Source organism: Rhipicephalus microplus, chromosome X (assembly GCF_043290135.1).
Source record: "Rhipicephalus microplus isolate Deutch F79 chromosome X, USDA_Rmic, whole genome shotgun sequence".
Lineage (NCBI taxonomy): Eukaryota > Metazoa > Arthropoda > Arachnida > Ixodida > Ixodidae > Rhipicephalus > Rhipicephalus microplus.
The window spans coordinates 188,306,613-188,333,465 of NC_134710.1; the positions used below are offsets into that span (position 1 = coordinate 188,306,613).

The 26,853-nt window shown below is 44.5% G+C and overlaps 1 protein-coding gene across 3 annotated transcripts in view; it reads left to right on the top strand.

Moving 5' to 3' along the window:
* Positions 1 to 26,853, top strand: part of MYPT-75D (Myosin phosphatase targeting subunit 75D) — a 393,518-nt gene that overhangs the window by 319,224 nt on the left and 47,441 nt on the right. For all 3 annotated transcript variants that reach the window (XM_037428768.2, XM_075878366.1, XM_037428769.2), the window contains 3 exons: positions 1,311 to 1,381; positions 7,704 to 7,849; positions 20,102 to 20,205. In XM_037428768.2, coding sequence (XP_037284665.2) covers positions 1,311 to 1,381; positions 7,704 to 7,849; positions 20,102 to 20,205 — 321 coding nt within the window. The remainder of the gene's footprint in view (positions 1 to 1,310; positions 1,382 to 7,703; positions 7,850 to 20,101; positions 20,206 to 26,853) is intronic.

Consider the following 26,853-nt stretch of genomic DNA (forward strand, 5'->3'; position numbering starts at 1 on the left):
CGTACATTTCCCGGCCGTCACCGACGAGGCGCGAGCCAGGGAAACCGAACGCGAATGTCGGCTGTGGAAGACCGACATCGACAACGTGTGAATCAAGAACGCCGATCGCGTTCGAGAATAGAGACTGCGCGCGAGTAACACCGACGAGACGCAAGCCAAGGAAGCCAAACCCATCTTCTACACGTCCCTCCTCCCGTGTATGTGTGTTTCAAACAAACGTTTACTCTAGTAAATGATACACCGAGTTTCGCTTCAAACCGTTCCTCCAGCACCCGCGTCGACACCCGTTTCACTCGGGTCGATGCTGTGCGCATCGCTGCTGCTTCGCATCCCATCAGGGTTTTCTGCGACGAGATGGTCCATTTTTATTTTTATTTATTTTTATTTATGAATACTGCAATCCCTACTAGGGATTCTCGCAGAGTGGGTTACATGAATTACATGAATGCTCAATATGAAGACGAACAAATTTTCAAAACAGGAAGATAAAAACACACAGAAACAAAAGTACGCACAAAGTAACCCAAATATGCAAAAATTCGAATGTTTATGGGGACAGAGCTTAATTGGCATGCTATATTAAACACTGTTATTGAGGCTAGAAGAAAACAATGTTAAGGATGGCTGTAAAACTTCGGTGTTGGTTAGTCTGTTCCAGTCGTTTATAGTTCGTGGAAAGAATGAATATTTAAAGCAGTTGTTATGGGTTACATAGGGTGTTATTGTGCACTCATGCCTTTGTCGAGTTGCATATCCGGACGAAAATGAAAGAACTTCAGAAATGTCTATCTTGTAATTGTAATGTCCCTTTATTATTTGATATAGAAATTTTGTTCATTGTTTTTGTGATATAGAATTTTGTTCGTTGTTTTTTTGTAACACTTAAAACACTGTCGATCAAATTGCCATTACTCGTATAAAAACAAGACTCCGTCGAGTTGCACGGATAATTCGGCCTTTTCATAAAGCCAATCGTTTAGTTGGACCTGGAGCACGTAGCTAGTAAAGCTTTTCATTGTGCTGGCTTGTGTGTTAATGGGAAAATGTGTTGTAATTAGTGTATTTAGTGTTTCATTGGTTGCCTGATGCTTCACGTTGCCTCTAATTTGGTGGATTGCTTGTCCTTGGTTGTGATGTTTTGACCTTTTATTTTTGCAATTTTCGCTAATTGTTACACGACTCTGAATGGCAGCATTCTCACTGCATGCTTGTGTGCTATTGCGCTCTCGCTTGAGGGGCTTGTGTCGGGCATTCATAGAGTCATCAGGCTTCCACGTCCCCTCATCTTTTTTTTTTTCTTTTGCTTCCAGTCCGACGACTGCTGATGCTGGGAGTGAGTCCAGACTCGACCAACGAAGATGGGCTCACAGCGTTGCATCAGGTATTGTGCACGAATGATTACGGCACACCTTGTGATTGGGTCATTTGGATTCTCGCTTGTTATGCGTCGTCTAACTTTACCCACCTCACAATTAACACACTTGCCAGGTTTGCAAAGAACGTTTCGGTTTTTACGTCATGACCTCTCCCCCCCCCATACTCTCGCGGTCTTCCACCGTGCTCGCGGTATAACTCTTTATATGGTAAGACTGCGGAATTTGAACAGCCTCTTGTTTCCAGTGGGTGCGCTTTTAAAACCAAGCGACGCCTATTATCAATATCTGTATGAAAAGCATGCCTGTGCTAGCTGCAAGGAAGCAGTCGGCGTTCTTTACCCCATGTGTATGAAGTTGCGGAGAATTGTAAAATCCTTGCGGAGTCGATGCCATGGGTGGTCACAGTCGCAGTTTTCTCGTTAACAGAGCAATATTTAGTGATGCACATTCCACGTGCATTTTCGAAGTATAAAGATACATTTCGCCCGCACTTGAATCGGAATGCTAGTAACAGCTGCGCCAATTGTGCCAATTTGATACAATTCCCAATTTTTATGCCGAGCTGTGCCAAAAAATTTGCTGGAATAGCACCACACCACGTCATGAGGTCTGTCCTGCCTCACAAGTTTCTTAGTTGCGCTAACTTGAGCGAGAAATAGAGACCACCTGCAGTTTACGGTATCAATAAGACCAAGCGCGCAGATGCTAACACTAAACAACGGTGTAAGATAACTCATTAGGCCAGGGGCCTCGCGATACGTGATCGACCTACTAAAGTAACAACGACACGTGCCTGTCAGTCCGCTGACCACAGCGGATACGAATCGGCATAGTCAATAACGCATCGCGGGAAACATGCATTAGCAAACATGGCTATGGCATTTTAGCAAATATGTCCAGCCTCTATACAGGGCGTCCCATAGATTTTCATACAAGAATACCTTGAAGGGAATCTGGCGCTGGTGTCTGCGTGGGCTCCTTCAGCGGCGCTTGTACCCCCATGAGAATTATGGCAAGTACAGGCTTCGGATCCGCTTTGGATGGATGACGTTCTTGAGATTTGCGACGATTCTTTTCAGAGTGTAAAACAAAGTGATATGAGGTTATTTTTAATTGAAACTTGCTTCATTTATTTGTACGCAAACTTTATCGCAAAAGTTTTCGTGAGGAGGCGTTAAAAGTGAAACCTGGGCAAATTTAACCATCGGGGTATGCATTGCTCTGCCATTGCGTTCCAGAATTGGCATCAAGATTTCAATAATTATTTTTTACAACATTTGAAAACAAGCATGCTTGTTTTTCTCTTGGAAGTACGCATTATTTATTTAATGGAAATGACAGTACAGTATTAAATGAGAAACACCGAATGTTTCATTTTGTGCGATGCCAGGTGCATCGACTGTCCAAGTGGTCTGCCCCCAACGCACCTCTGGCTTGTTGTGAAGTCGAAGGGCAGTACTATACTAAAGTAGCCGCTACTGTTTTCTTTTTGTGAACGACTAATAACTAATGTACTTTAATTGTACTTGTAACTCAAAAAGTACCTGCCTAATTATGAAATTGTGAATGAGGCAGATGTGATTCACATGTTGAAGCAGCATCTGTCTGTGCTACTTCCAAATTAATTGCGTTCTCATGTATCTGTGTGAATTAAGAAAGCTTGCGAAATATGAAAAATAACACTTGACTGCGCTTCCACCTGCAAAAAAAAGCAGCGCCCTAAAAAAAAAAAACCTTACTGGGCACAATCATTTTGCCTCTTTTCCGTTGCCAGAGACAGCGTTTTGCACATTGGCAAGGGTACAGGTTGAGTGCCAACAGCATGTGTCGCATCTTTGCAGGAATTCCTTCCGCTTGATTGTACGTCGCTATCACCATTCATATCTCACGGTCAGCTGTTCTCATTATAACGTGGCTGGGTCACTGTTCTGATTAGAGCGATCACAGCCTGACTGTCTTAAGATCAAGACGGCATGTTTGTTCGGATGGGAAGTGGCAGATAGCGTGAACCGTATTTTTTTTTTCGTTCCACATTTCCATCATTGCTTGATTCTGGCTATCTCAAAGCGAGCTTGTTTGAGGGCACTTCTTTCTGATGCGAGCAGCCGTCTAGTCACATGTTATTTTTGTATTTCGTGGGCTTTCTTTATTAAGAGGAAAAAATGAGTACCTTGTTGAAAGTAGCACAGGCAGATGCCGTTTCAACATGCGCACATCTGCATCTTTGACATTTTGGTAATTAAGGCCCAACCGCATGCACGCGATTTTGTAGCGGCAGTGACGAGCAACAGGATTTGCTGTCGCAGAGGTTCATTTGTAGCCATTGCCCGTTACGGGCCATGTGTTTTTGGAAAACTATAAATCTCCTGGAAACCAGAGTGACGATTTCCGGCTACATGGCAGTATACCCCTGGTCCTTCGTTCGGTTGCAGTTTCCTCTCAATGCTAGTTATCTGCTCGTGTTTAAAAAAATGGAAGGTAACGACCACGTTCTTTACATTCGCATCTCACGCGGAGAGAGACAGCGGCCGTATTTTGTAGTAAATCTTATTATCGACGTGGTGTTTTTGATGTTTCGGTGGTGTTTTGTGACAATGATGATAGCTTGCTGTAATGTGAAATCGTCATGCGAAAAGCGTCGTAGCCGTCATCGCTTACGCATCTGGGCAATCTGTCGTGGTTACGTCAAAGATTGAGAAAAAAGATCATGGAATGCTTTTACGGTTTCCTCAGCCACACACGACAGTAATAAATTGCAAGTTCTCATCTACCTACTTCAAACTCATTTCCGAATAAGGTTGCACGGTGGGCTTGTTGGTTCAAAGCGAAATTCATTGCCAAGTTTGGGGACGCATGTATAAGCAAGCCATCGGTATTATTATCATTTTAAGAATTGCATTATTTGGATGTCGCATGAGTTGCAGTAGATAACAATTTCTAGTTCTAGCACGTGGTTGTGATACGCCATGTTTTGGCATAAGTATTGCTGTTTCTCGGATTAAGCCGCATTGTTGAAAGTTAGCGCTGTGTATGTGTGCTGTGTCTTCTTCTCTCTCCCGTCCTGGATGCGCTATACCTCAAACAACATCATTTCCGAAATTTATGAACATGCACGCGATAGTTTTCAATATAGCAACGATGACACTTTGTCGCCGACATTTGGTTGCAGCCGTCGCGATGTGACGGCAACGGAACGAGTTTGTTGCTGTCATGCGTCGCTAGTGCTTGAAAATTGCACGCAATGCTGTTAGGCCTTTAGGCAAGTACTTTTTTTAGTAATGAATATCATTATGACTAATTAATTAATTGTCAATAACGAAATAACTAGTAGCATCTAGCAGTACACTGGGAACAATATGTACCAGCTTTGCTTCGCGTAACGCCATTCCTGTTTTATTTTAAATCTTGCTGCATGATAATTGGGACTTCCTGTATAGGGGGGAACAAAAGCTGGAAGCGTGTGCCGCGTTTTCCGCACGCGAGCAAACTCGACGTGCTGGGATGTTGCCGGCGACCACATTGGTTTTCATAGAAGCGGCACATAAAACATATTTGTCTTGGAACTGCGTCGTCCCCTCGATATAACCGTTGCTGTTGCCGGGCCAATGGGCACGTACCGTTGTTACTTTATCAGGCCGGACGCACCTTGTAAGCGAGCCGAGAACTTGTGCCTTAAACCCAACCCCATCGTGAATGAAAAAAAAAAGGGGGGGGGGGGGGGGGGGGGAGGGTTTGAAAATTTCTTGGCCTTGTTTCAAGTTGTACTTTTAGCCGCAATACACCAATGCCCTGCAGAAAAGCATAGTCAGATTTGAAGGGGGCTTTCAGCATTATAGTCACTGGACACAGAACATTTTTTTTTATTACTCATGCGTGTACACAATGCATGATTGTGAGTACTAGTATGATCGCTGACGTATAAAAAAGATTACTGGCTTATTGGCAATAATTTAGAGCAGTGTATGACATTTCTGCAGCCCTAAAAAAAAAAAACTGCGACATATTTTTTTTTTTCGCCACTCGTACTCCTCAGTTTGACAAACCTTCTTAATTTCAGGGTATCCAGCATGGCAGAACCACATTTGAACTTGCAGAGTCCATCTAAGGATCATTGCTTAAACAGTGGGGTGGTTTAAAACTACTACTTTTATTAAAATAGCAGTGGTCATATTCGCTCTGCACAATTTAGGTCATGTTGAAAGGTTTGTACATATTTCTTCCTAAATGTAGGGCTTTTAATACTGCTCCAAGTTTGATCTTTCATGATGAAAAAATGGATGTTTTTTTTTTGCTGTATCCTCTTCCAAATTTGGATTTTAGTGCTCCAGCAGTAACATTTTACTGCTCCTGAAATTGCTCCAAATTCTATTTTGGCTTGCACCCCTGGAGGCAGTTTAGTGCATTCAGAGGGAATATTACGGAGTTGCATCAACTACTGTGCATACAGTTTCAGCACCCACTTGCATGCTGGATTTCACCCAGAGAAGTATGGTAGATTCTCTGCGACGGCTGACGCGCTCCGCTTGCTACATGTCGCTATCCCTGCACGATTTGAGTCCCAGGCCACACGTTAATGTCAAAAGGTTATTTGAAAACCGCGCTAAGCTTCTACAGATTCCCTTATCATAATGCTTGGTAACTCTACCTTCGCCGGTGACATGATCCAAAGGGTGTAGGGCTGCTTGTCATCTGGAAGGTGCGCCAGTTGTGATGCAGGCTACCTTATTCTCGTTCGCATCACATAAACGTAAAATCTGGTTTTACTTAAACATGGTGACTGCAATTACTGGGGTGAAAATGGGAGAGTAAGAGTGGCATGTTCTTTTTTTCACTGACAAGTGTTGCCAGCAGAGACCCCCTTCGAACCATTACCACCTTTTCAACGCACACACTTCTGAAGGCGGTCACTGTTGGCAGCTCATTCGCAAGTCATTGGCAAGTCCAACACAGAAGTCCAATTGAGGCAACAATTTCATTCAGCATTGCTTAGCAGTTGCGTGAATACAAAGTATTTATTACATAACCCCTGCTTGCACAGCGAAACTTGACTTTCGCTCCTCTACAACACGTGGTGGGTGTGCCTGCACAATGCCTTCCAGCATGGCATGACAAGCGTTGCTGAAGGGGCTGCCACTTTGCTTATCGCATCACTGCAAGTTTGAGCTTGACCCGCCTTAAGTTTGTATATACGTATATGTGGGTGACGCTACTCAGATATCTGAATGAGTTTATTAGCCACATGTCTATAATTCATTGTAGAGTATCCTTTTCTGAAGCCAGCTTGTTCGTTTGTGTGTGTGTGTGTGTGCCAGCATGCATGTGTGCATGCATGTGCACACACACGCACTTATGAAAGTGGGAATTGTTGGCTGCAAACTTGGGAGCTTTAGAGAGTCTGATGAACGCAAATTTGAAAAAATGAACAAGAACAAATTTCTTACAAAAAAACTTCCAGTTTACCTGCAGAAATTCTACAGACCATTAGTCACCAGGGATGTGGAAGATATGAAGACAAGTGACAAACTCTTTGTCACCCGCTGTCATCTTCGAGTAGGCAATTGGTACACCCATTTTGCTTTTCCTGCTCCAGCTTTTGCTGCAGCCTTTCTGCAGACTAGGGTGATTGATGGGTGAAGCCCATTTAGTTACTGTCATAGAAAATTTCATAACCCAGAATGTATAGATATATACGTATATAATATATACATCACACTTGCACTCACAGGGCCCACACTAAAAGAGAAGTCTGCTTGCTGTATGCTTATTGTCTGTAGAAAATCTGCTTTACAGATTGGTCTGTTTGGGCGTGACTGAAAGGTGAAACCCATTTATACATCGTCATCAAATGTCTTGTGGTCCAAAATATATAGGTATATACATATATGTTGTATACATCCACGCCCACACCCTTTGGATGCACAGTAGCATTAAAGTCTGCTTGCCGTCTGCTCGGTGTCGGCAGAAAATTTCTAGACAAGGTCTACAGAAAGGTCAAGTCTTCAGGAAGGTTACTGGGGTGACTGACAGGTGACTCGGGGGTTACAGAAAGGTCAAACCCCCATTTTTGTAAGAGATACTTGGATATGCTGCGGCAGTGCAGCTTTCAATGCCATTGAAAAAATGAGAAGTCAATGATTTTATCTGTAATCTTTTTATCCATACAACAGAAACTTTGGAATCAGACTGTCGAACTATTATCCTGATCTTCGCTCTCTACTTAATTCAGTTCATGCATGTATTCTATAATAAATTTGCTATTGTGTTTTTTTTTCTTTTTCTCCTCTTCTTTTTTTATTGATATGTCATTGGGTAACCACTTTTGTGCAGTGCTGCATTGACGACAGTGAGGAAATGATGAAGCTGCTTATCGACTTTGATGCTAATGTGAACGCAAAGGACAGCGAGCAGTGGACACCCCTACATGCAGCTGCCACCTGTGGTCATATTCATCTCGTGCGCTACCTCATCTCTAGGTAGGCTGCTGTATCTGCTGCCTGTGTGTGGTGATGCTTGCCTTGTTTTTTGAACGAATCGCTGGCCACATGACTTGTTGTGCTCTGTGGATTCCCATGAAGTACTGCCAAAGAAGGTGACTTGTTGATATAGAACGGATGTTGTTTGTGTATTGAATACAGGCAAACTACATTATTAGCAGCATAAGTGTGCACAGGGTCTTACTTCAGGATGAGGTGAAGGTTCAACGCAGCGCTTGAAAATTCGGACGCTTTCGCAGTACTTTAACAAGCCCAAAAGATATATATATATAATAAGAATTGAGGACCCTTACACTTTGCTTTTAAGAGTTGAAAGGGATAGCAATGTCTGCTCTCACTCACTCACTCACTCACTGACTCGCTCAATCGCTAGCTTTCCTTCTGTTTTGGTGGAGACCTACAGTGTGCCGGAAGGAAAGCCAAAGTACTAACACCCTACAGCTCCAATAGTTTACTGCATCTACCTCGAATTTTCGCTTATGGTGAAACGTGCTATTTAACACTATCACATTAAAATTGGGGCAACACCGTTCTATATTAGCCCGAAGACCCAGGTATCAGCGAAGCTAGCTTGTACTAGTGGTGCAAGGCTGAGAGAAAGCAACAGATGAGCGAGTGTCCTGAGAAAGAGGCGGTCCTCCCAGCCTTGTGTCACTTCCTTGCTAAAACGACGTGCGTGTTGGGGGGGGGGGGGGGGAGGTACATGTCACTTGCTTAGTGTAATGTAATTTTGGCCGAAACATGGCAGTTGACTATTGTTGCATGATTTTGGTTGGAACATGTCATGTGACTAGTGTTGCATGGTTTTACATTATGTTCCTCTAATATTTTTATTTCTATTTCTCCCTGGCTATTTCTTTCTATCTCTTTATATTCCCCCTTTTTTTATCTTATCTGTTTTTTTTCTTTTCATGTCTGACTTTCTCTTTTTTTATATGCCGTATTTACTCGCATAATCCTCGCATTTTTTTTGGCGGAAAACCATTGCAAAGTTGGGGAGTGCAAGAATTATGTGGGGAAAACTTTCCATGAAAACGTACAGAGCGAAACAGAAACCGAAGTGGCCGCAAATCGGGATTCTCACACCAGCAACAGCAAGCTTTGAGAAGCACTAATTAAAACTTACCTCAACAATAAAAGCACAGGTTCAACACAAGGCAAGATTTGAGATACAAAAAGTGCAAGCAAATAGTCGAGAATTAGAATACCATACGCAAAGCTTGTGGGCGTTGCGGGCTTAGCGGTAGCGTTCGTCGCTCAACAGGAGCCCTCAAAAGGTAAGCGTAAGACATCAGTATTGGGCTGATAGCTATTTGACAGAATTGTCCGCAGTTTCCTTCTGAAGAAATAAAGTTTACTATCAATCCTAGTTTTAGGCACACGACAGGCCCAATGCGTCTCGGTGACTTTCAGCTACCATCACCAATAGTGAATACATAACTCGTAGACTCCGAAGGGCCTACCGGCGGCCATGTTGCCATTGTTTAGTGTTTGCCACTTTGGCTTGGCTTAGATTGGATTGAATCTCCATGCAATAATAGTACGCTTGATGCTTAAAAGATGGCACCAGATGGCGCACGCTATCATCATCAGTGGACTACGCGTGGGACTACGCGTGGGAGTATTGTAATAGAACAGAAGGCAGCAGAAAGGGGGGTGGTATTGGGGCATTCATTCATAAAAGTACAGACTGGCAAAGGGTCAAGCAGGAGTGCAAGGAACATTTATGGCTAAAAGGGAAAGTGGCAGGTCAAATGACACTCCTTGGTTTCGTGTACTTGTGGACGGGAGCAAAGGCCAGAGAGGAAAACCAGGCAATGGTAGAGTGTATATCAAAGGACATTCAGGAGTTAGGAAGAGAGTGCGAGATAATTATACTAGGAGACATGAATGCGCACATAGAAGATATAGATGGGTATACCGACCCGACAGGCAAAATGATCATGGTTATGTGTGAAAGGCTTGATTTGATCGTTTGCAACAGTACCGAGAAGTGTGAAGGGCAAATAACATGAGAGGTAGGAAGGCTTCAGTCGACGATAGATTATGCACTGATGTCACATAGGATGTATGATAAGCTCAGGGAAATGCACATAGATGAAGGTGGCTCCAGAAGTCTGGGTAGCGATCACAAACGTATCAAGCTAAGTTTTGGAAGAGCAGTGAAAGTGGGAAGGAGACAAGATGAGCAACTACAGGAAAATTTTTATCCAGAAAGGCAAATTGAAATAGCCACTAAACAAATTGAGAAAGTAATCACGGAGGATAATAAGACAGTATGGATATACACGAATCTAATTAGACTCTTTGAGATAGAGCTTGCTAAGACGCGTGACAAGTCACCCCGGAAAAAGACACAAACCCAAAAGTTGGTGGGATGAGGAAGTTAAGAGAGCCATAGCAAAACGCCAGGAAGCCTCTAGGGAACACAGACATGCTAAGCAGCGGGGTGAACCGACAGATGATGTGGAAAGAAAATGGGCAACCTTTCTAAGCTGTAGAAGGGATGCATCCCTTCTGATCAATGAAAAGATTAGAAGGAAGGGAGCTCAGTGGCTGGCAGAAGTACATAAAAAAGATAGAAAGGCAGCTGTTGGAAATTGTTTGAACCTCCCGCGCGAATAGCGCGCGCACCAAGAGACGGAGAACGACGAGGAAGAGGAAGAGACCAGCCGAAATAAAACACGCTCTTTTACCATGGATGCTGGCGTTTGCGTCTCCTTCAGTTGGTGCCTTTAAACTCCGAAGCGTGGTTTTCCCACATCGATTTTGGTGCCGACGACCCGGGAATCAAGCCTACAACGACCCGAGCCTTTCATTCCTGGTGTGGGTGAGCTGCGCTGCGAGCTAGACCGACATGGAGCGAGCGAAGAGCAAGCGGGCCTCGCGGCGATCGATGAACACGAGAATCATCAACGAGGTCAACCAGGTGCTCCAGTCCAATGAGTTCGAGCTTTCTGGACTTCGAATGCTGCACGGCCGCCTACGCGCCAGCAACGTGGAACTTAAAGCCTTGAACAACGAGGTTGAAACCCTGATCACTGACGACCTGGCGGCAGACGACTATGAGGTGGTCATGCAATACGATGACGCCGCTAACAGTACTCTGGCGTTGCTCGAGCACCACATTGAAGTTCTGAAGACTTCTGCTACGCCGGCGTCGTCTACAACTCCAGCCATGGGCGCAAGGACCTGTGAGGGTGCACCGAGCGAGCATGAACGACTTCCACAACGTGAGTTCGGCGCACGACTTCCCAAGCTGGAGCTTCTTCGTTTCGATGGAAACGTGATCAAGTGGCAACCCTTTTGGGATATGTTCCTGCACTCCGTGCACGAGAACCCAAGGCTGTCCAACACAGACCGGTTTCACTACTTGGCCTCACTTCTAGATGGACCTGCAGCTCAGGCCGTCGCCGGTATTCAGGTGACAGATTCTTGTTACGATGACGCGCTGGAAATTTTGAAACGTCGGTTTGGAAACAAGAAAGTCATTGAGCAGAAGTACTTAGGAAATTTGCGCACGCTCAAACCAGTGAAATTAGCGAGTGATGTCACTGCTCTGCGCAAGCTTTTCGACACAGTTCAACTAAACAGGAGGGGACTGCGTAGTCTTGGAATCACGGAGTCATCCTACGCGGCTATGCTGAATGAAGTTCTGCTCAAAGTCATACCAGCTGACATTGTCGTAGAATACTTCAAAAAAGAAAGTATGGAGAACACGACGGAAACGAGCCAGGCTTCATCTGATCAGGAACTTGAGCAGCTGATGAAATTTCTCCGCATCGAAGTTGAATGTCGAGAAAAGAGTTCTTTAGTGAACAATTTGCCAACGACATCGAACAACAGCGTACCTGTATTAAATAGATCATTCAAGAAGCAGTCCGCGACTCCTACAGCATCCGTTCTTCAAAACAAGACACTATCTTCCCCCTCGTCCTGTTTTTTCTGCGCTGCTACCGATCACAAGACAGAGGACTGCACGAGTGACATGACTCTGGCCGAGAAGCGCAACAAACTTGTAACAGACGGTCGATGCTTCCGGTGCACGTCAAAAGGACATCTGGTCCGCAATTGCCGGCGGAGAGTGCACTGCCAAGCATGCAAGCGCAGACACGCCTCCTCGATGTGCAATGCTAGTAGTTCTGAAACACCATCAGTGACTAATGCTCAGAAGAAACCGAATGCTACGGTGCAAGTTTCCACTCAGAGAGCTTCAGTTCCCCGACTCATCAATGATGTTCTTCTCCAGACTTTTCGAGCTTGGGTAACGACTTCATCTCATTGTTGCTATATACGCGGTGTTCTCGACAACGGAAGCCAGCGAACGTTCGTCACTGAGAGCGTCGCTTCCAAGCTAAGTCTACCTGCTGTTGCCGAGACCGAACTCGCCATCAGTGCGTTTGGTAGAGCGAGCGACCCAACCCGACGATTCAAAATGGTCAAGATCACGCTCCGCAGTCAGCACGACGACCTAACCATTGACATTGAGGCCATAGTGGTGCCCTTTATTTGCGAGGAGATGATTGAAGCACCAAGGCAGAGTCGTCTTCTTCAAGCCATCGCAGCGGAGGGGAAACATCTGGCTGACGCAGTCGTTTACCCGAGTGTAGATTGTGAGCCAGGTGTGAGTGTCCTCATTGGATCGGACCAGCTTTGGAAGTTGATGCCCAACACGAGTGAAGTGAGGTGGGATGAAGAAAACCCTGCCTTACTCGCCATTAACACAAAGATGGGCTGGACTCTCCAAGGCCCCTTATCTGGTGGTGGAAGCACGAGTAACAAAGCAAGCACCCAAGTATGTGTTCTTCGAACAGGTTCCCACGAAGACGACCAGATCGCCTTCCCATTACAAAGATTTTGGGACCTCGATGCTATCGGAATTGCCGACACGCCGACGTCTCAGTGCAACGCAGATATTTTGGAAGAATTCAACAACACTACCAGGCTTCGGAAAGGACGCTTTGAAGTTGCGTTGCCATGGAAATCACCTCTCGTCGACATGGCCGACAATCGCAAAGTAGCCCTTTCGAGGCTCCATGGACTCGTCAAGCGGCTGTCACCAAACGACGAAGCCATGAGAGCCTACGATAAGGCTATCAGGCAGTATGAGGTGGACGGTCATGCTGAAAAAGTTGAAGATGCCCCTTATTGTACACAGCACCTATACTACATGCCGCATCGAGAGGTAATCCGCGAAACATCTACGACGACGAGACTTCGCGTAGTCTTCGACGCATCATCGCATGCATCAGGAGCTTGTTCTCTCAACGAACAACTCGAAAAAGGTCCTAATCTGAATGCTGACCTTTTCAAGGTTTTGATCCGGTTTCGCCTTTTCGCCATCGGAATTACAGCAGACGTGCAGAAGGCGTTTCTACAAATCAGCATTCGAGAAGAAGACAGAGATGCTCTTCGTTTCTTGTGGTTTGAAGGGCTACCAATGTCAGGCAGACCACTGCCAAAAATACAAGAAATGCGAATGACCAGAGTTCCATTCGGCACCTCCGCAAGCCCTTTCCTATTATCTGCAACGTTGAAATACCATTTCGATCACGTTGAACAAATTTACCAAGTAACGGCCGCAAAACTGAAGGCAAGCTTCTACGTCGATGACCTAGTTTTCGGAGCTTCAACGACAAAAGAAGCGCTACAACTCTACGAAGAGACGAAGGCCATAATGGAGCTGGCCGGAATGAAAATGCAGAAGTGGTCAACAAACTGCGACCTGTTAAGAGAGAAGCTCAAGCAAGCAGGAGAGACGTCAGCTGAGCAGGTCACACAATCTAAGGTTCTTGGGCTATCCTGGAACTACACCGACGACACCATTTCGGTGAAAATTGACTCTGTGACGAAAGTCTTAAAAGCGGGACTTTGTACCAAGCGAACTGTGCTTCAGGCTTCATCACGAATTTTCGACCCCTTGGGACTGCTAGCACCGTTCACCATTCGAGTTAAAATACTTTTTCAGAAGATATGGATGCAAGGACTCGATTGGGAAAGCGTTCTCCCCGAGACATTGAAGATCGAGTGGGACAAGTGGACTGTCGAACTTCAAGACCTCAAAGACTTTAGAACCAAGAGGTATCAACTAGACAACAGCAGCCCTGATAAAAGCACTCACCAGCTGCATATATTCACGGACGCTAGCCCGTGTGCCTACGGAGTAGTGGCATACATACGAGTGGAAGACAGTACCGGAGCGGTTCGACTCCAGCAGCTGCTCGCTAAGTCTCGGGTCGCTCCAATCAAGGGTCTCACTTTACCACGCCTGGAACTCGTCGCTGCGGTTCTTGGAGCTCGACTTCTTAAGCTACTTGTGGATACTTTGCCACACACAAATATAGAATACTTCTGCTGGACCGACTCCCAAGTTTGCTTGAGTTGGATCAAGTCTACAGCCACCAAGTGGAAGCCCTTCGTTTGTAACAGGGTAATTGAGATCCAAGGGCTCACAGACCCGAGTCGCTGGAGACATTGCTCTGGAAAGACAAACCCAGCCGACTTAGTTACAAGAGGGATATCAGCGCATCACCTTTGTACTAGCGATTTATGGTGGCATGGGCCTGACTGGCTATCTGGTACCCAAGAAACGTGGCCGGCAAGTGAAGCTGGTCCTCATGAGTCAACGGATGAACTATGTAGATCAAACGACGAAGACACAACAGTTTTGGCTTGTCAATGCTCGCAAGCAGAGCCACTTTTCGAGCTCGACAAGTACAGCAGCTGGATACGAGTTGTTAGAATCACAGCTTGGATTCGAAGATTTATTCACAATTGTCGAGTGCACACCAGTCGTCGTCTGATGGGCCCACTCACTGCCCCTGAGATAAAAGAAGGCGAGTTTACATGGATGAAGAATGCACAAGCGGAAGCCTTTAGTATAGAACTCGCCTCATTGTTAAAAAACCAACCATTAGCTAAGGCATCCCGAATTCGTAATCTGCATCCATTCCTGGACAATGATGGGATTTTAAGAATCAAGACCCGGCTTGACAACGTAAAAACATCAGAATACGTGAGGTGCCCGATTCTACTACCAGCTGACCACCGCTGCACATACCTCATCATCGACCGCACGCACCGGCGCCTGCTGCACAGTGGTGTAAACGATACCCTTTCAGAGCTACGCGAGTGTTTTTGGGTGATTAAGGGCCGCCAGTGTGTGAAAAAAGTGCTCTCTAGGTGCAAAGTGTGTGCTAGATTCAAGCTCCAACCTGCAACAGCCCCTACCGCACCACTGCCGACCGACAGGGTTAAGAGATCACACCCTTTTCAAGTTGTGGGTGTTGACTTTGCTGGTCCCGTTTTTGTGAAAGGAACCAGTCCCGTGAAGGCCTATATCGTTATTTTTACGTGTGCCGTCGTTCGGGCGATCCATTTGGAGTTGTGCTCCGATATGACGGCGGGGTCATTTTTAATGGCTTTCCGTCGGGTTGTGTCGCGACGCGGCTTGCCTAGTGTTATTTATTCCGACAATGCTCTAGCTTTTCATGCTGCCAGTCGCGACTTAAAAGTGATGTACAGAGCTTTGAGAGACTTCCAAGTACAGGACTTTTGCTCTAATAACCACATTACCTGGAAATTCATTGCAGAACGTAGTCCTTGGTGGGGTGGATTTTTGGGAGAGGATGATTCGCACTGTTAAAAGCTGCCTACGGAAAATTCTAGGGAAAGGTTGCTTTGATTTCGAGCAGCTTGTGACCATTCTTGCCGAAGTAGAAAATGTAGTGAATTCTAGGCCATTAACGTACCTCTCCGCTGACGCTACCGATCCAGCTGTACTTACACCTTCGCACTTTCTAACCGGTAGGAAGTCTACTACACTGCCTAGTGCTAATACTGCTGAAACGTCGGGAACTCGCTCCGATACTTTAAAGCATTGGAAGTACAGGCAGCAAATAGTGGCTGATTTTTGGAAGCGTTGGTATAAAGACTACCTCTTGTGCTTGAGGAGTGCACACATTAGGCGAGTACAGCCTTGCAACCAGCTTAAGGTTAACGATGTAGTCGTCATTAAGGAAGACAAGGTGCCCATAACTTTTTGGAAAGTTGGTAGAGTTACTGACGTGTACTTATCAAGTGATAATCACGTTAGAGCCTGCAAGATTGTCTTGGCAGGAGGTACGGAAGTTACGAGGCCAGTACAACTTTTATGCCCGTTGGAGCTGGGCGATTGAACTTTCGGGCGCGGAGGATGTTGGAAATTGTTTGAACCTCCCGCGCGAATAGCGCGCGCACCAAGAGACGGAGAACGACGAGGAAGAGGAAGAGACCAGCCGAAATAAAACACGCTCTTTTACCATGGATGCTGGCGTTTGCGTCTCCTTCAGTTGGTGCCTTTAAACTCCGAAGCGTGGTTTTCCCACAGCAGCTGCGAAATTTTGGAACCATCTAAACTCCCTAAGAAATGAGACGAGCCTAGAGCAGAACTTTATAACTACAGCCCAAGGTGCTAGGCTAGAAGGGGACGAAGCTATTGAATATATAAGAACAAGGGTGACAGAAAAAAATTTCAACAAAGAAGTACTTTATGCACCACAATAGACAAAGACGAATCAAGTGGCGCAATGGCTCCATTTTCACAACGAGAGTGAGAAAGGGCTGAGAAGAGGGTTCCTAGTGGTACATCAACAGACCCAGATGGCATTCCAATTATGCTGATAAAGATATTAGGTCCGAAGTCTAAGCAGGCTTTGAGAGATGCAGTGAGCAAAATAATAATCGATGGTGAAGTTCCCGATGGATGGAAACTTAGCAGGATGAGCATGATCTATAAAGGAAAGGGGGACAAAGCTGACATAAACAACTACCGTCCTATAACAGTGACATCAGTGGTCTACAGGCTGGCGATGCAGATTATAAAGGAAAGACTGCAGGCGTGGATAGAGGATGAGGGGGTGTTGGGGGAACTGCAGAATGGGTTTCGGAAACACAGGAGGTTGGAAGACAATCTGTTCTCACTGACGCAGTGCATCGAAATAGCAGAAAAAGAACACAGGCCCCTGTGGCTAGCATTTTTGGATATCAAGGGAGCGTACGATAGCGTGGTTCAAGAGGAATTGTGGGGAATACTGGACACACTAGGCGTGGAGCATGTAGTCACTAATCTTTTAAAGGGTGTCTATAAAGGTAACAAGGTAGTTATAAAGTGGGAAAAACAGGTATCCAAGCCTGCAGAGGTAAAACGGGGGCTTAGGCAGGGGTGCCCCCTGTCACCCTTATTATTCATGATGTACCTACAAGGATTAGAGGCAAAATTAGAGGGAAGTGGACTGGGCTTCAACCTCTCTTTAGTCAAACAAGGAAAACTTATTGATCAGGCACTACCAGCATTAATGTACACAGATGATATAGTGCTAATGGCCAACAACAAGGAAGATTTGCAGGGATTGATGGACATCTGCGGTAATGAGGGAGATAGGTTAGATTTTAGATTCAGTAGGGAAAAATCAGCAGTCATGATTTTCAATGACAACGAAGGTAGTGAGCTTAGAATACAGGAGGTCACGCTAGAGATAACAGATAAATACAAATATCTGGGCGTATGGATAAGCAATGGGACCGAGTATCTGAGGGAACACGAAATATACGTGAAGACTAAAGGTAACAGGAATGCAGCAGTCATGAAAAATAGGGCACTGTGGAATTACAATAGGTATGATGTTGTGAGAGGAATATGGAAAGGGGTCATGGTTCCTGGGCTGACGTTCAGCAATGCGGTCTTGTGCATGAGATCAGAAGTTCAAGCAAGATTAGAAATTAAGCAACGTGGAATAGGTAGGCTTGCTTTAGGAGCACACGGAAATACACCAAATCAGGGAGTACAAGGTGATATGGGATGGACATCATTTGAAGGCAGGGAAGCTAGCAGCAAGATAAAATTTGAGAAGCGATTGAGAGAAATGGGGGAAGAGCGTTGGGCTAGGAAGGTTTTCAGCTACTTGTACATGAAGAATGTCGATACAAAATGGAGGAAGCGAACCAGGAAGTTGACTGGTAAATACTTAGAAAACAGCAGGTGGCCAAACCAAAAAGAACTATCGGTTAAGAAAAAAGTGAAGGAAACGGAGACTGACATGTGAAGAATGGGCATGGTTAAGAAGTCCGCACTAGAGATCTATCGAACTTTTAAGCAGGAAATTGCCAAGGAAAGGATCTATGATAATACTCGGGGTAGTTCTCTACTGTTTGAGGCCAGGACGGGAGTACTGCGAACCAAGACATATCGGGTCAAATACGAAGGGGTCGACACAGTATGCAGTGCGTGTGGAGAGGAAGAAGAAACTGCCGAACACTTGATAATGTTCTGTAAAGGGCTTCACCCTATAGTTCAGGATGATGGCGCAGAGTTTTTCAAAGCACTGGGATTTAGGGACAGCGAGGGCAAAATAGACTTTAAGCGGGTAGACTTAACTAGAAGAAGGTTATCTGATTGGTGGCTAAAGTCAAGGCACGAGTGAAAATTAAACCCTTCACTGCGAAGTACGAATCCTCAACTTCATTATTTAAAGGGAAAAAAAAAGATAAATGTAATGGTCAGTTCACTAAGTATTACGGCTAGGTGGTGTTAGCCGCCGCCCGATCTAAAGGGTACAGCCACATCCATCCATCCATCCATCCAGTGGCTGGAATGAGCAGATGATATTATTACGGCAGTTTTCTGGGGTGCGATAATTACTCGAGGAAAAATAAGAAATTGTATTTTTGGTGGGTGATGTGGGGGCTGCGAGAATCATGCGAGTGGGAGGATTATGCGAGTAAATACGGCTCTTATTTTCGTATCTCTTTCTTTGTACATGTTCTGTCAGTCAGCAGAGTCATTGCGTCCCATGCATAATAAATAGGTGCAGGGAGAGAGTGTGTGCCTGGCATAACCACGCGTAACTGCTGTTGCGCGTGACTTTTTTGACGCGGCGCTGCGCTAGAGTGTAGTTGTGCCCTCCTCCTATAGTTATAGACTATTTCACATGCAGAGTGGTTTCAGTGCCACCAGTTATGCTGTTAACCTTTGTGTTTTGCATTTTTAACAACTGAACAGACACTGTTGTAGCAGACGCATACGCATTAAAACAGTTGGGTTGATACATACGATCTTTCATGACCTTATTATATTGCATCATGCTATACAAAAACACGAAAAATCGACTTAATAGCCCAAGATGGTGGTGCCCACATGTCTTAAGTAAAATAGTCTGTAGAAGGTGCACGACTATGCGAAGCTGTAAAGTTACTGTATATGCTACCTCTACATATGCAGTAACTCTACGAAGCTGTGCTCTCTCTTTCTCTAAATTAAGGAGAAGACACAGCACTGCGCCAAAAAGACACGTGCTGATGCGTTGCAACCGGTACGTGTGGTCCATGTCTTAGGTAAAATAATCTATAGAGGACGCGTGGCTACGCGAAGCTGCTGATGCGTTGCAACCTGTACGTGTGGTCCATGTCTTAGGTAAAATAATCTATAGAGGACGCGTGGCTACGCGAAGCTGCGCTTTTTCTCTCTCTCTCTCTCTACATTGGGGAGATGACACGATGCCTTGCCAAAAAGAAATGCGCTCACGCATTTCTTATATATATTACAGATGTCACAGTAATACTCCTAACGTTCACGCAAGCGTCCAGCTTTCTTTCTACCATGCAAGCTGCAGTAGAATGTTGTAGTTTGAGTAAACTTGTGTTATTTTGTTTGTGCAATAAAAGTTTGGTGGAAGATAATGCAGAAGTTATTGATTATGTTTCTGTAATTGCTAAATTACTTTTCTGTGATGGTTATTGAAATAAAAAAGTAAAAAAAAAACTAAGCAATTACATTTGAAAGGAAGTAATTGTAGTTGTAGTGGCTCATTTTCTATAATGTGTACAAGCCTGGTAGTGAACCAAAAGGTGATCATGCAAGTGAAGCACAATGCGGCGTTTTGACGCTCGCTGCAGCTTGCTCAGTCATCCACTACACTGTTACATCAATCCTGGCTATGAGCAGTGCCTGTCTATAACAAATGAACTTCCCAATAACTAGATGTAATTGTTACTACTTTTTCCTTTAATGTTTTGAAGTAATGCACCTTTATGTGTACAAACACATACTTGCTGTGGTTAAACTCTTAAAAAGCTGATATCAGTGTTAGTAAAGTCATTATGGGTGCTTTTTTACTTTGCAAGATGTTCTGATGTTTGTTGCTGCTGTTCAGTATCGAGAAAAAAAATCGTGGGGCTTGAATTATTTTTTTGCAGGGGTGCTGACCTCTTAGCTGTTAATGCTGACGGCAACATGCCATACGATATATGCGAAGATGAACCAACGCTAGACTACATTGAATCGGAGATGGCAAAAAGGGGTAAGTTTCCCTTGAGTTTTTACACTTTACCATCCCCTGAACAAATTTTGACTATACTTGAGCACAACTTTTTTTGGGAATGAAGGGAAAGTTACGAGGGCGGAGCTACTGCACATGTACTCCTCTGTTATGTAGTCTTGTTCAGCCGGCGTATCGAATGACGGCCGTGTTTGAATAATAACATCGCATACCATTTACTTTGTCTGCTTAAACAGCAATTTGGAAGTGGAATTCATCACTAGCTCATTCGGCGAGTTGTTGGAATAGCTGGATGGTGACTAGCGCTCACCTGAAGACGAAGAAGCCATTTTGACCGTGGGGTGCACATCAAACATGCGATAATTTCACAGATGCAAAAACGCAAACTGTAAAGTAGAACAAATAGTATGAACATCTCTTTGGTTGATGCTGTGTCTCCTTATATCCATAGAAAGTGAAGTAGTGTTGTTTTTATGATTTTAAGGGGGGAAGAGGGTTTTAAATTTTTTTTTTATATTTCTTGACCAAATTCAATGAAAATTGTAACCCAGACAGAGTTTTTCAAGCTGATTTCAAAAATATAATTGCTTTTGAAATTGGTTGGCCAGTTGCAGAGATAATTAAAATTAATCCTATATTGTTTATCAGAACAATGGAAAGGCAATTATTGGCCAGAATATTAATATTGACATATGGCTAGATACTATGAAGTGTAATTAACACAAATGTAGGATTACTTTTTTAATATTACAAGTATTACCAATTTTATAGCAATTTGAAGTTTAATCTCCAGATATCTCTATCAAGCGATTAAATTAGTACCAAGAATAAAAATTTAGAAAGACTAGATTGAAAAATCTGTTCCTACATTTGTGTAGGAGACATATGTAGCTACATGCCACCACAAGAATTGTGGCTCTATGTGACCTCAAGACCAAGATATCGCTTTGGCAAGTTTCAAAAACATCGAAAATGACATTCTGAGAAAACGTCAAAAAACAAAATAGGCTCATATTTAATACAGAAAATCACAAACTATTTACAATGTTCACAAATGGCCTAGCATCAGTACCCTCCAGGAACATAGTCTGTCTGTTTAGAGTCATTTCGGTGTTGTTTTCGTAGCACACGCTGCAAGTTTTCTGCAGAAGCATGCTTGCGTGCGCATGCTTCAGCACGGTGGCGATCTTTTTCACTCATGCGCTTGGTCAACTGTTGGCCAGGGTTTAGCTGAAGTTCTTGAAGTATGGCTGTAGAAGCTTTTTCATACCCAGAATTGAACTTCATTACAGCCTCTGCCACAGCAGCTTGCACAGCAAACAATGATGCATGTTTCTCCTTCGGCGCCAGTGCCCAAATAATTGAGTGGAGACACTCGTTGTTATTTTGGGTCTTCCCTCTTAGGCATCGCCGAAGAAGCGATTCATCAGACAAACGTCTGTAAACTGGAAGAAGCGCCTCACATACATGGGGTGGCAGATTGTGGCGGTGTTTTGGAGCAGGCTCACCTTTGGCCTTTGCTGCGTTTTGGCGGCACCATGAATCTGGGCCCTCTGGACAGAGAGTGTGGTTAGAAGTGACATCGTTTGAGGTGATGTGGTAGTATGTGGCCATGACTGCTTTATGCATGGCCTTGACATCACCTTTGTGCGATTTCAAGGCCCAGCCATAGTAGCTGCTGAGCTTGGTGATAAGCTCACCAGTCAGCTTTCCTTTCCCACCGAGACTCTCTGTACCAGAGGACTTCTGCTTGGAAACTAGATTTCGCAGTGCTGTGCCCATTCTCTTGTGAATGTGGTTAACACAATCTTCCTTGTCCACGGGTATGTATCCATAGACTTTCGCATCTTGAAGAGCAAGGTAAGCGCGGCTGTCACCATCCGACAACAAGGTCGTGTACCGCAGCTTATGCTTCTGCAGCGATCTTTGGAAGAGGATCAGTGCCGCTTCCACCTCCATCTCCCCAGCTTTTTTGTCCGTGTTTTTCTGGCATGCGTGTGCCTCCTTCCAAGCCTGGTAGGCAGGGTCAACTTCTTTTGGTGCCCGTGCGCACCCAGCACAGAAATTGCTGAGCACTACATAATCGAGCACAAATCCTGTGTAGAGCTCAATTACGGTGCCGACGCCGATATGAGACGAGTGGCCGCGCGTCATCCATGTGCCATCGAACGATATAGCGATGTTGTCCGGGCTGTTTATATTTAGGTCACGGTACAAATCGCGCACTAATTGTGCACATGTCCCCATCAACTTTTCTGCCCCATCGGTTGCCGCGGGGACGAGTTTCGTTTTCAAGTGTCCCTGCCATGTTTTATTGTGCATTCCTCTCTCCGAAATGTTCATCGCCGCAAAAATGTCGTTCATTGCGGTTTGCCCGTTTCCGGTGCTCTGCATTGCACGCTCCGCAAGGATGTTTATGACAAAAGGCCTGAGCTTTGCTTTGCCGCTCACGCGCGGCGAGCTCCATCCCTGCACATTATCGCCGCAGATCGCACATTCGGCAACAAACTTCACAGCAAGGCCAAAATCCCGCTCACCTTTTCGCACCGTGAGGTTACCACCACAAATTGTACACTTGCAACTGGTAGACGCCAGCAGCGCGTTCATCGAGTCGTAACTAGCGATGAAAAAACTTGTAGCGAGATCGTTGCTAGCTTGTGTGGCAGCGTCATCACGATCCAAAAAGTCAGATTTTCGGGCAGTAGCAGGAGTTGAAGCAAGTACATTAAGTTTTTCTTGAGCTTCACTCTCTATACGCCGCAAATCTTCTGGCTGCAACATTGCAGTGTCGTGCCGAAACGACGACGAAGACCCGCGGCGGTTGTCAAGAGCGCTTTGGGGGACTAGGCCTAACACGCCCGCATCGGCGCCGCTCGACTCGGGAAGCACGCCGTTCTCCGCATGGTCAGGAACTGGTGGTGGCACAGCAGCGCATTTCTGGAAGTTGTACGGAGTCTTCCTCTTCCTTTTTGTTCCGAATTTGTACTTCGTAGCGAACTTCGGCGACGGCGTCGACATCGTTGCTCACGTGCGAAAACCAGTTGACGCGTACGGTGTGCGCACAGTCGCCGCGGAGTGATGCAGACGATGCCTGTCAGGCCAATGGCGTGACCCGCTGCGGGTCACGTGCCGTAACTGGCCAATTACTGCGCGTGTTGGGACTTCTTTTTGAATCGGGATATCTTCACAGCCAACGCGCGCTCGGAGCCGAAAATGGCGCGAAAATCAAGACGAGAGGCTGCGCTTTCAAACGATATATGATTCGCGGCTGTCGGACAAATATGACGGCCGTCGCGTGTCACGGAAAAGGCGCTTTATTTACCAAATTCTTGGCTCATATTTAGCTGGCACTGGTGCTAAAATTGATATTACGGCTAAGATATCGTTTCAAACTGCATAAAACTTGGCGAAATGGTAGAATATTGGATGGAAATAGCAAAACTGCCATTTCCAAAAAATCAACTTTTTGACGATTTTTCGGCTTTTAAAACCCGTGTCCCCCCTTAATGGGGAAAACACTGACGCAATTGTAGGACTATATTCTCCAACTCTGTAGCTTTCCCTTCATCGCCAGTACAAAGTTGTCCCCAAGTATAGTACTAAATTCACGCAAATCATAGTTTATTTTTTCTTTTTTGATTTATAGAATAGTGTTATATATTTATGTTTTTGTTTTTTCAAGAATTGTGAGTGGCAATATACAGATTGACATTTGTCAAATCATGGCATCGTTATTGATGTTCTTGTTGGAAGCAGCAATGAAGGAATTGTTAGTTTCGAAACGTTCATGCATTCTACCTATGACTTCACTTTCTAGAAGTGAAAGCACCCCTGGGACAAAATTTTCAAACGCTAGATGTTTTTGTTGTTCAATTCTTTTGCATATCTCCTTCAGGCACTGTGTCCACTTATCTGGATGCCACGTGTTTTTGCGAGTTCTTTAGAATAGTGGCCAAGAAAGAGCAAGAACCATTGTGCATTGAATCTTCTGCGTAGACAAGGAATTTTTACTCAAGTTCACTGGGCTGCATATAACTGCAGTTGATGACATTGGTGAAGGCCCTACAATGTTTGACGGCCGTGTTTCAGGACCTACATCAAAATTATTTTTTTTTGTTTGTTCAAAATGATTACAGCTAGAAATAAATTTTACATACATCTTGAGAGTATGATTTATGATTTCATTCGTTTCCTATAAAGATGAAACATAACTTGCTGTGGAATAATTGCATGCTTTATTGCATGCTAATTATATTTAATTACTCACACGAAACAGCATATTATTGCTTTATTTTGTCCCTTTAAATGCTCCTTTAAATTAGGCTGCATGAATATGACACATTTTAGACAATCCAATATAATTAGTCCTCAAAGGTATTATGTGTGTATCTCTGACAAAGTATTAATGAAAAACATCAAAATATTTTTATGTGGTTTTTAAGCGGGTGCCAGGGCTCACTTCATATGGCAGCCGCTCATCACATAGAAATAGTACACTGTGTTCAGTGGCTTTCAAGGATATTTGCAACATTTCGCCCTTTCTACCGGTATTATTGATGTCATAGATGTACAGTTTGTGCAATGCTTGACAGGTATTCTACTATCTTCATTCTGCTGCTGGCTGCTTCTTGAGTGGTTCAGACTGCTCATGCCATTGACATGTAAAGCGTGTTGCGAGTTGTTTTTTTTTTCCAGAGAATGTATACTTTTGCGTGTATAAGTGGGAAGTGGGGGATGAGTAGTCAGGTCTGTTGTGTGCTGTTTTCTGTTATTTTTGTGTGATAGACTGAAATTTTGGGATATGCATGGGCCTGTTGTACCATTGTATGGCTGGTGCCATGGCTGTTGGGGCATTAGCATCAGCTGCTTTGTCAGATGCTGCAGCAGCCGTCGTGCAAAAAAATTTGAGCAGCCGTGTTTGATGTGGCGTCTAGTGATGCAGAGATGAATCTGAAAAACAATGTGCATATGACACTCCGGGAGGAGGTTGATAGTGCTTTAGTCCCAACCTCTTGGCGGATATGCTGAGGACATAGGTTGGCGAACTCACTCATGAGTCGACTCACTTGGACCCACTCAGACTAGGATCGAGCTGTGAGTATGAGTTCGAGTGAGTCCAGGTGAGTAATATTTTGGTGAGTTTGAGTTGGAGTGAGTCTGGTTCAAGAAATTGTTAGTGAGTCCGAGCAAGCTTGGTTCAGGAAAATTTTGCGAGTCTGAGTTCGAGCGAGTCCAAAGCACAAGATATATTTCTTGAGTGAGTTTGAGTGAGTTTCGTTTATGTTTGCCGACCCATGGTCCTATCGACTCATCTCCAGCATTACTATGAGCCTTACCTGGATTCGTGTTTATACTCACATTTACTCACAAGTACTTCAAAGCAATATTGTTCATACACCATTTCAATATTTATTGATAAGAGGCATGAATTACGTAGGGGGATGCCTTGTACTCCCTCAACCCCCCGCCAACTATTTTGGGAAGTGCTTGAAAAATGTATCTTATGTTGTCATCTCTTTCAAGAAAAAATGTCTTTGCTAGTATGCATCCCCCCATAACTCGTATTTGAAAGTACCAATCGAAAGACTCCAAGAAGAGCACCGATTATGAAAGATATAGGTGGTAAAGAGCATTGACAGCATAATAGAAAAAGCTGATTCTAGGCTCACAAGTTGGCTCACTTGGACTTAGATCGAGCCATGAGCATGAGTGAGTTCGGTTGAGAAATATTCTGTGAGTCAGGGTGAGTAATATATTGGCGAGTTTGAGTTGGAATGAGTGAGGTCGAAGAAAATTTTCGTGAGCGTGAGTCCGAGTGACTCCTGCTGAAGAAAATGTGGGGTGAGGCTGAGTACATGTGAGTCCCTAAGCTCAAAATATATTTATAGAGTAAGTTTGGCATGTAAAAACAGTGCAAAAATAGAGACAAGGGCTGCAGAAGAGATTACCTGTCATCTCTTCTTCAGCCCCGCCACGGTGGTCTAGTGGCTAAGGTACTCGGCTGCTAACCCGCAGGTTGCGGGATCGAATCCCTGCTGCAGTGGCTGCATATCAGATGGAAGCGGAAATGTTGTAGGCCCAGGTGCTCAGACTTGGGCGTACCTCAAAAAACCCCAGGTGGTCAATATTTCTGGAGCCCTCCTCTACGGCGTCTCTCATAATCATATGGTGGTTTTGGGACGTTGAACCCCACATATCAATCAATCGTCTCTCTTTCAGTCCTTGTCTCTATTCTTGCGCTGTTTTTACATGCCAAGCATGAATCACCAATTAGCCCAACTTTGGCTTTTAGTTCATAAGAAAGTATGAGTGAGCTCCACAATTTTTTCCGGCCTAAGGTCGAGGAGAAAAAACATCACTTTAAAGGAGCATTTTCTAAGGCTACCTTAATTGATTATGCCTTATTTTGCTTAACTTATAATGCAGACAATTTACTGTAATTGTCACCTAACTGCTTACATAAATTTCACACATTTTATAGGGTCATTTAAAAGTGAGAAGGTGTAAACTGAACATGCTCAAAATGTGCCCTCAGACTCTCTTGTTATAATTTCATGGCAAAGATTTGAGCAATTCTTTCTGCTGCATTACAAATGCACAAGGAATATCACTGCAGAGGTGGAACATTCTCCATAACCTTTTTCATGTTATGTCGGAGCAGCTTATCTG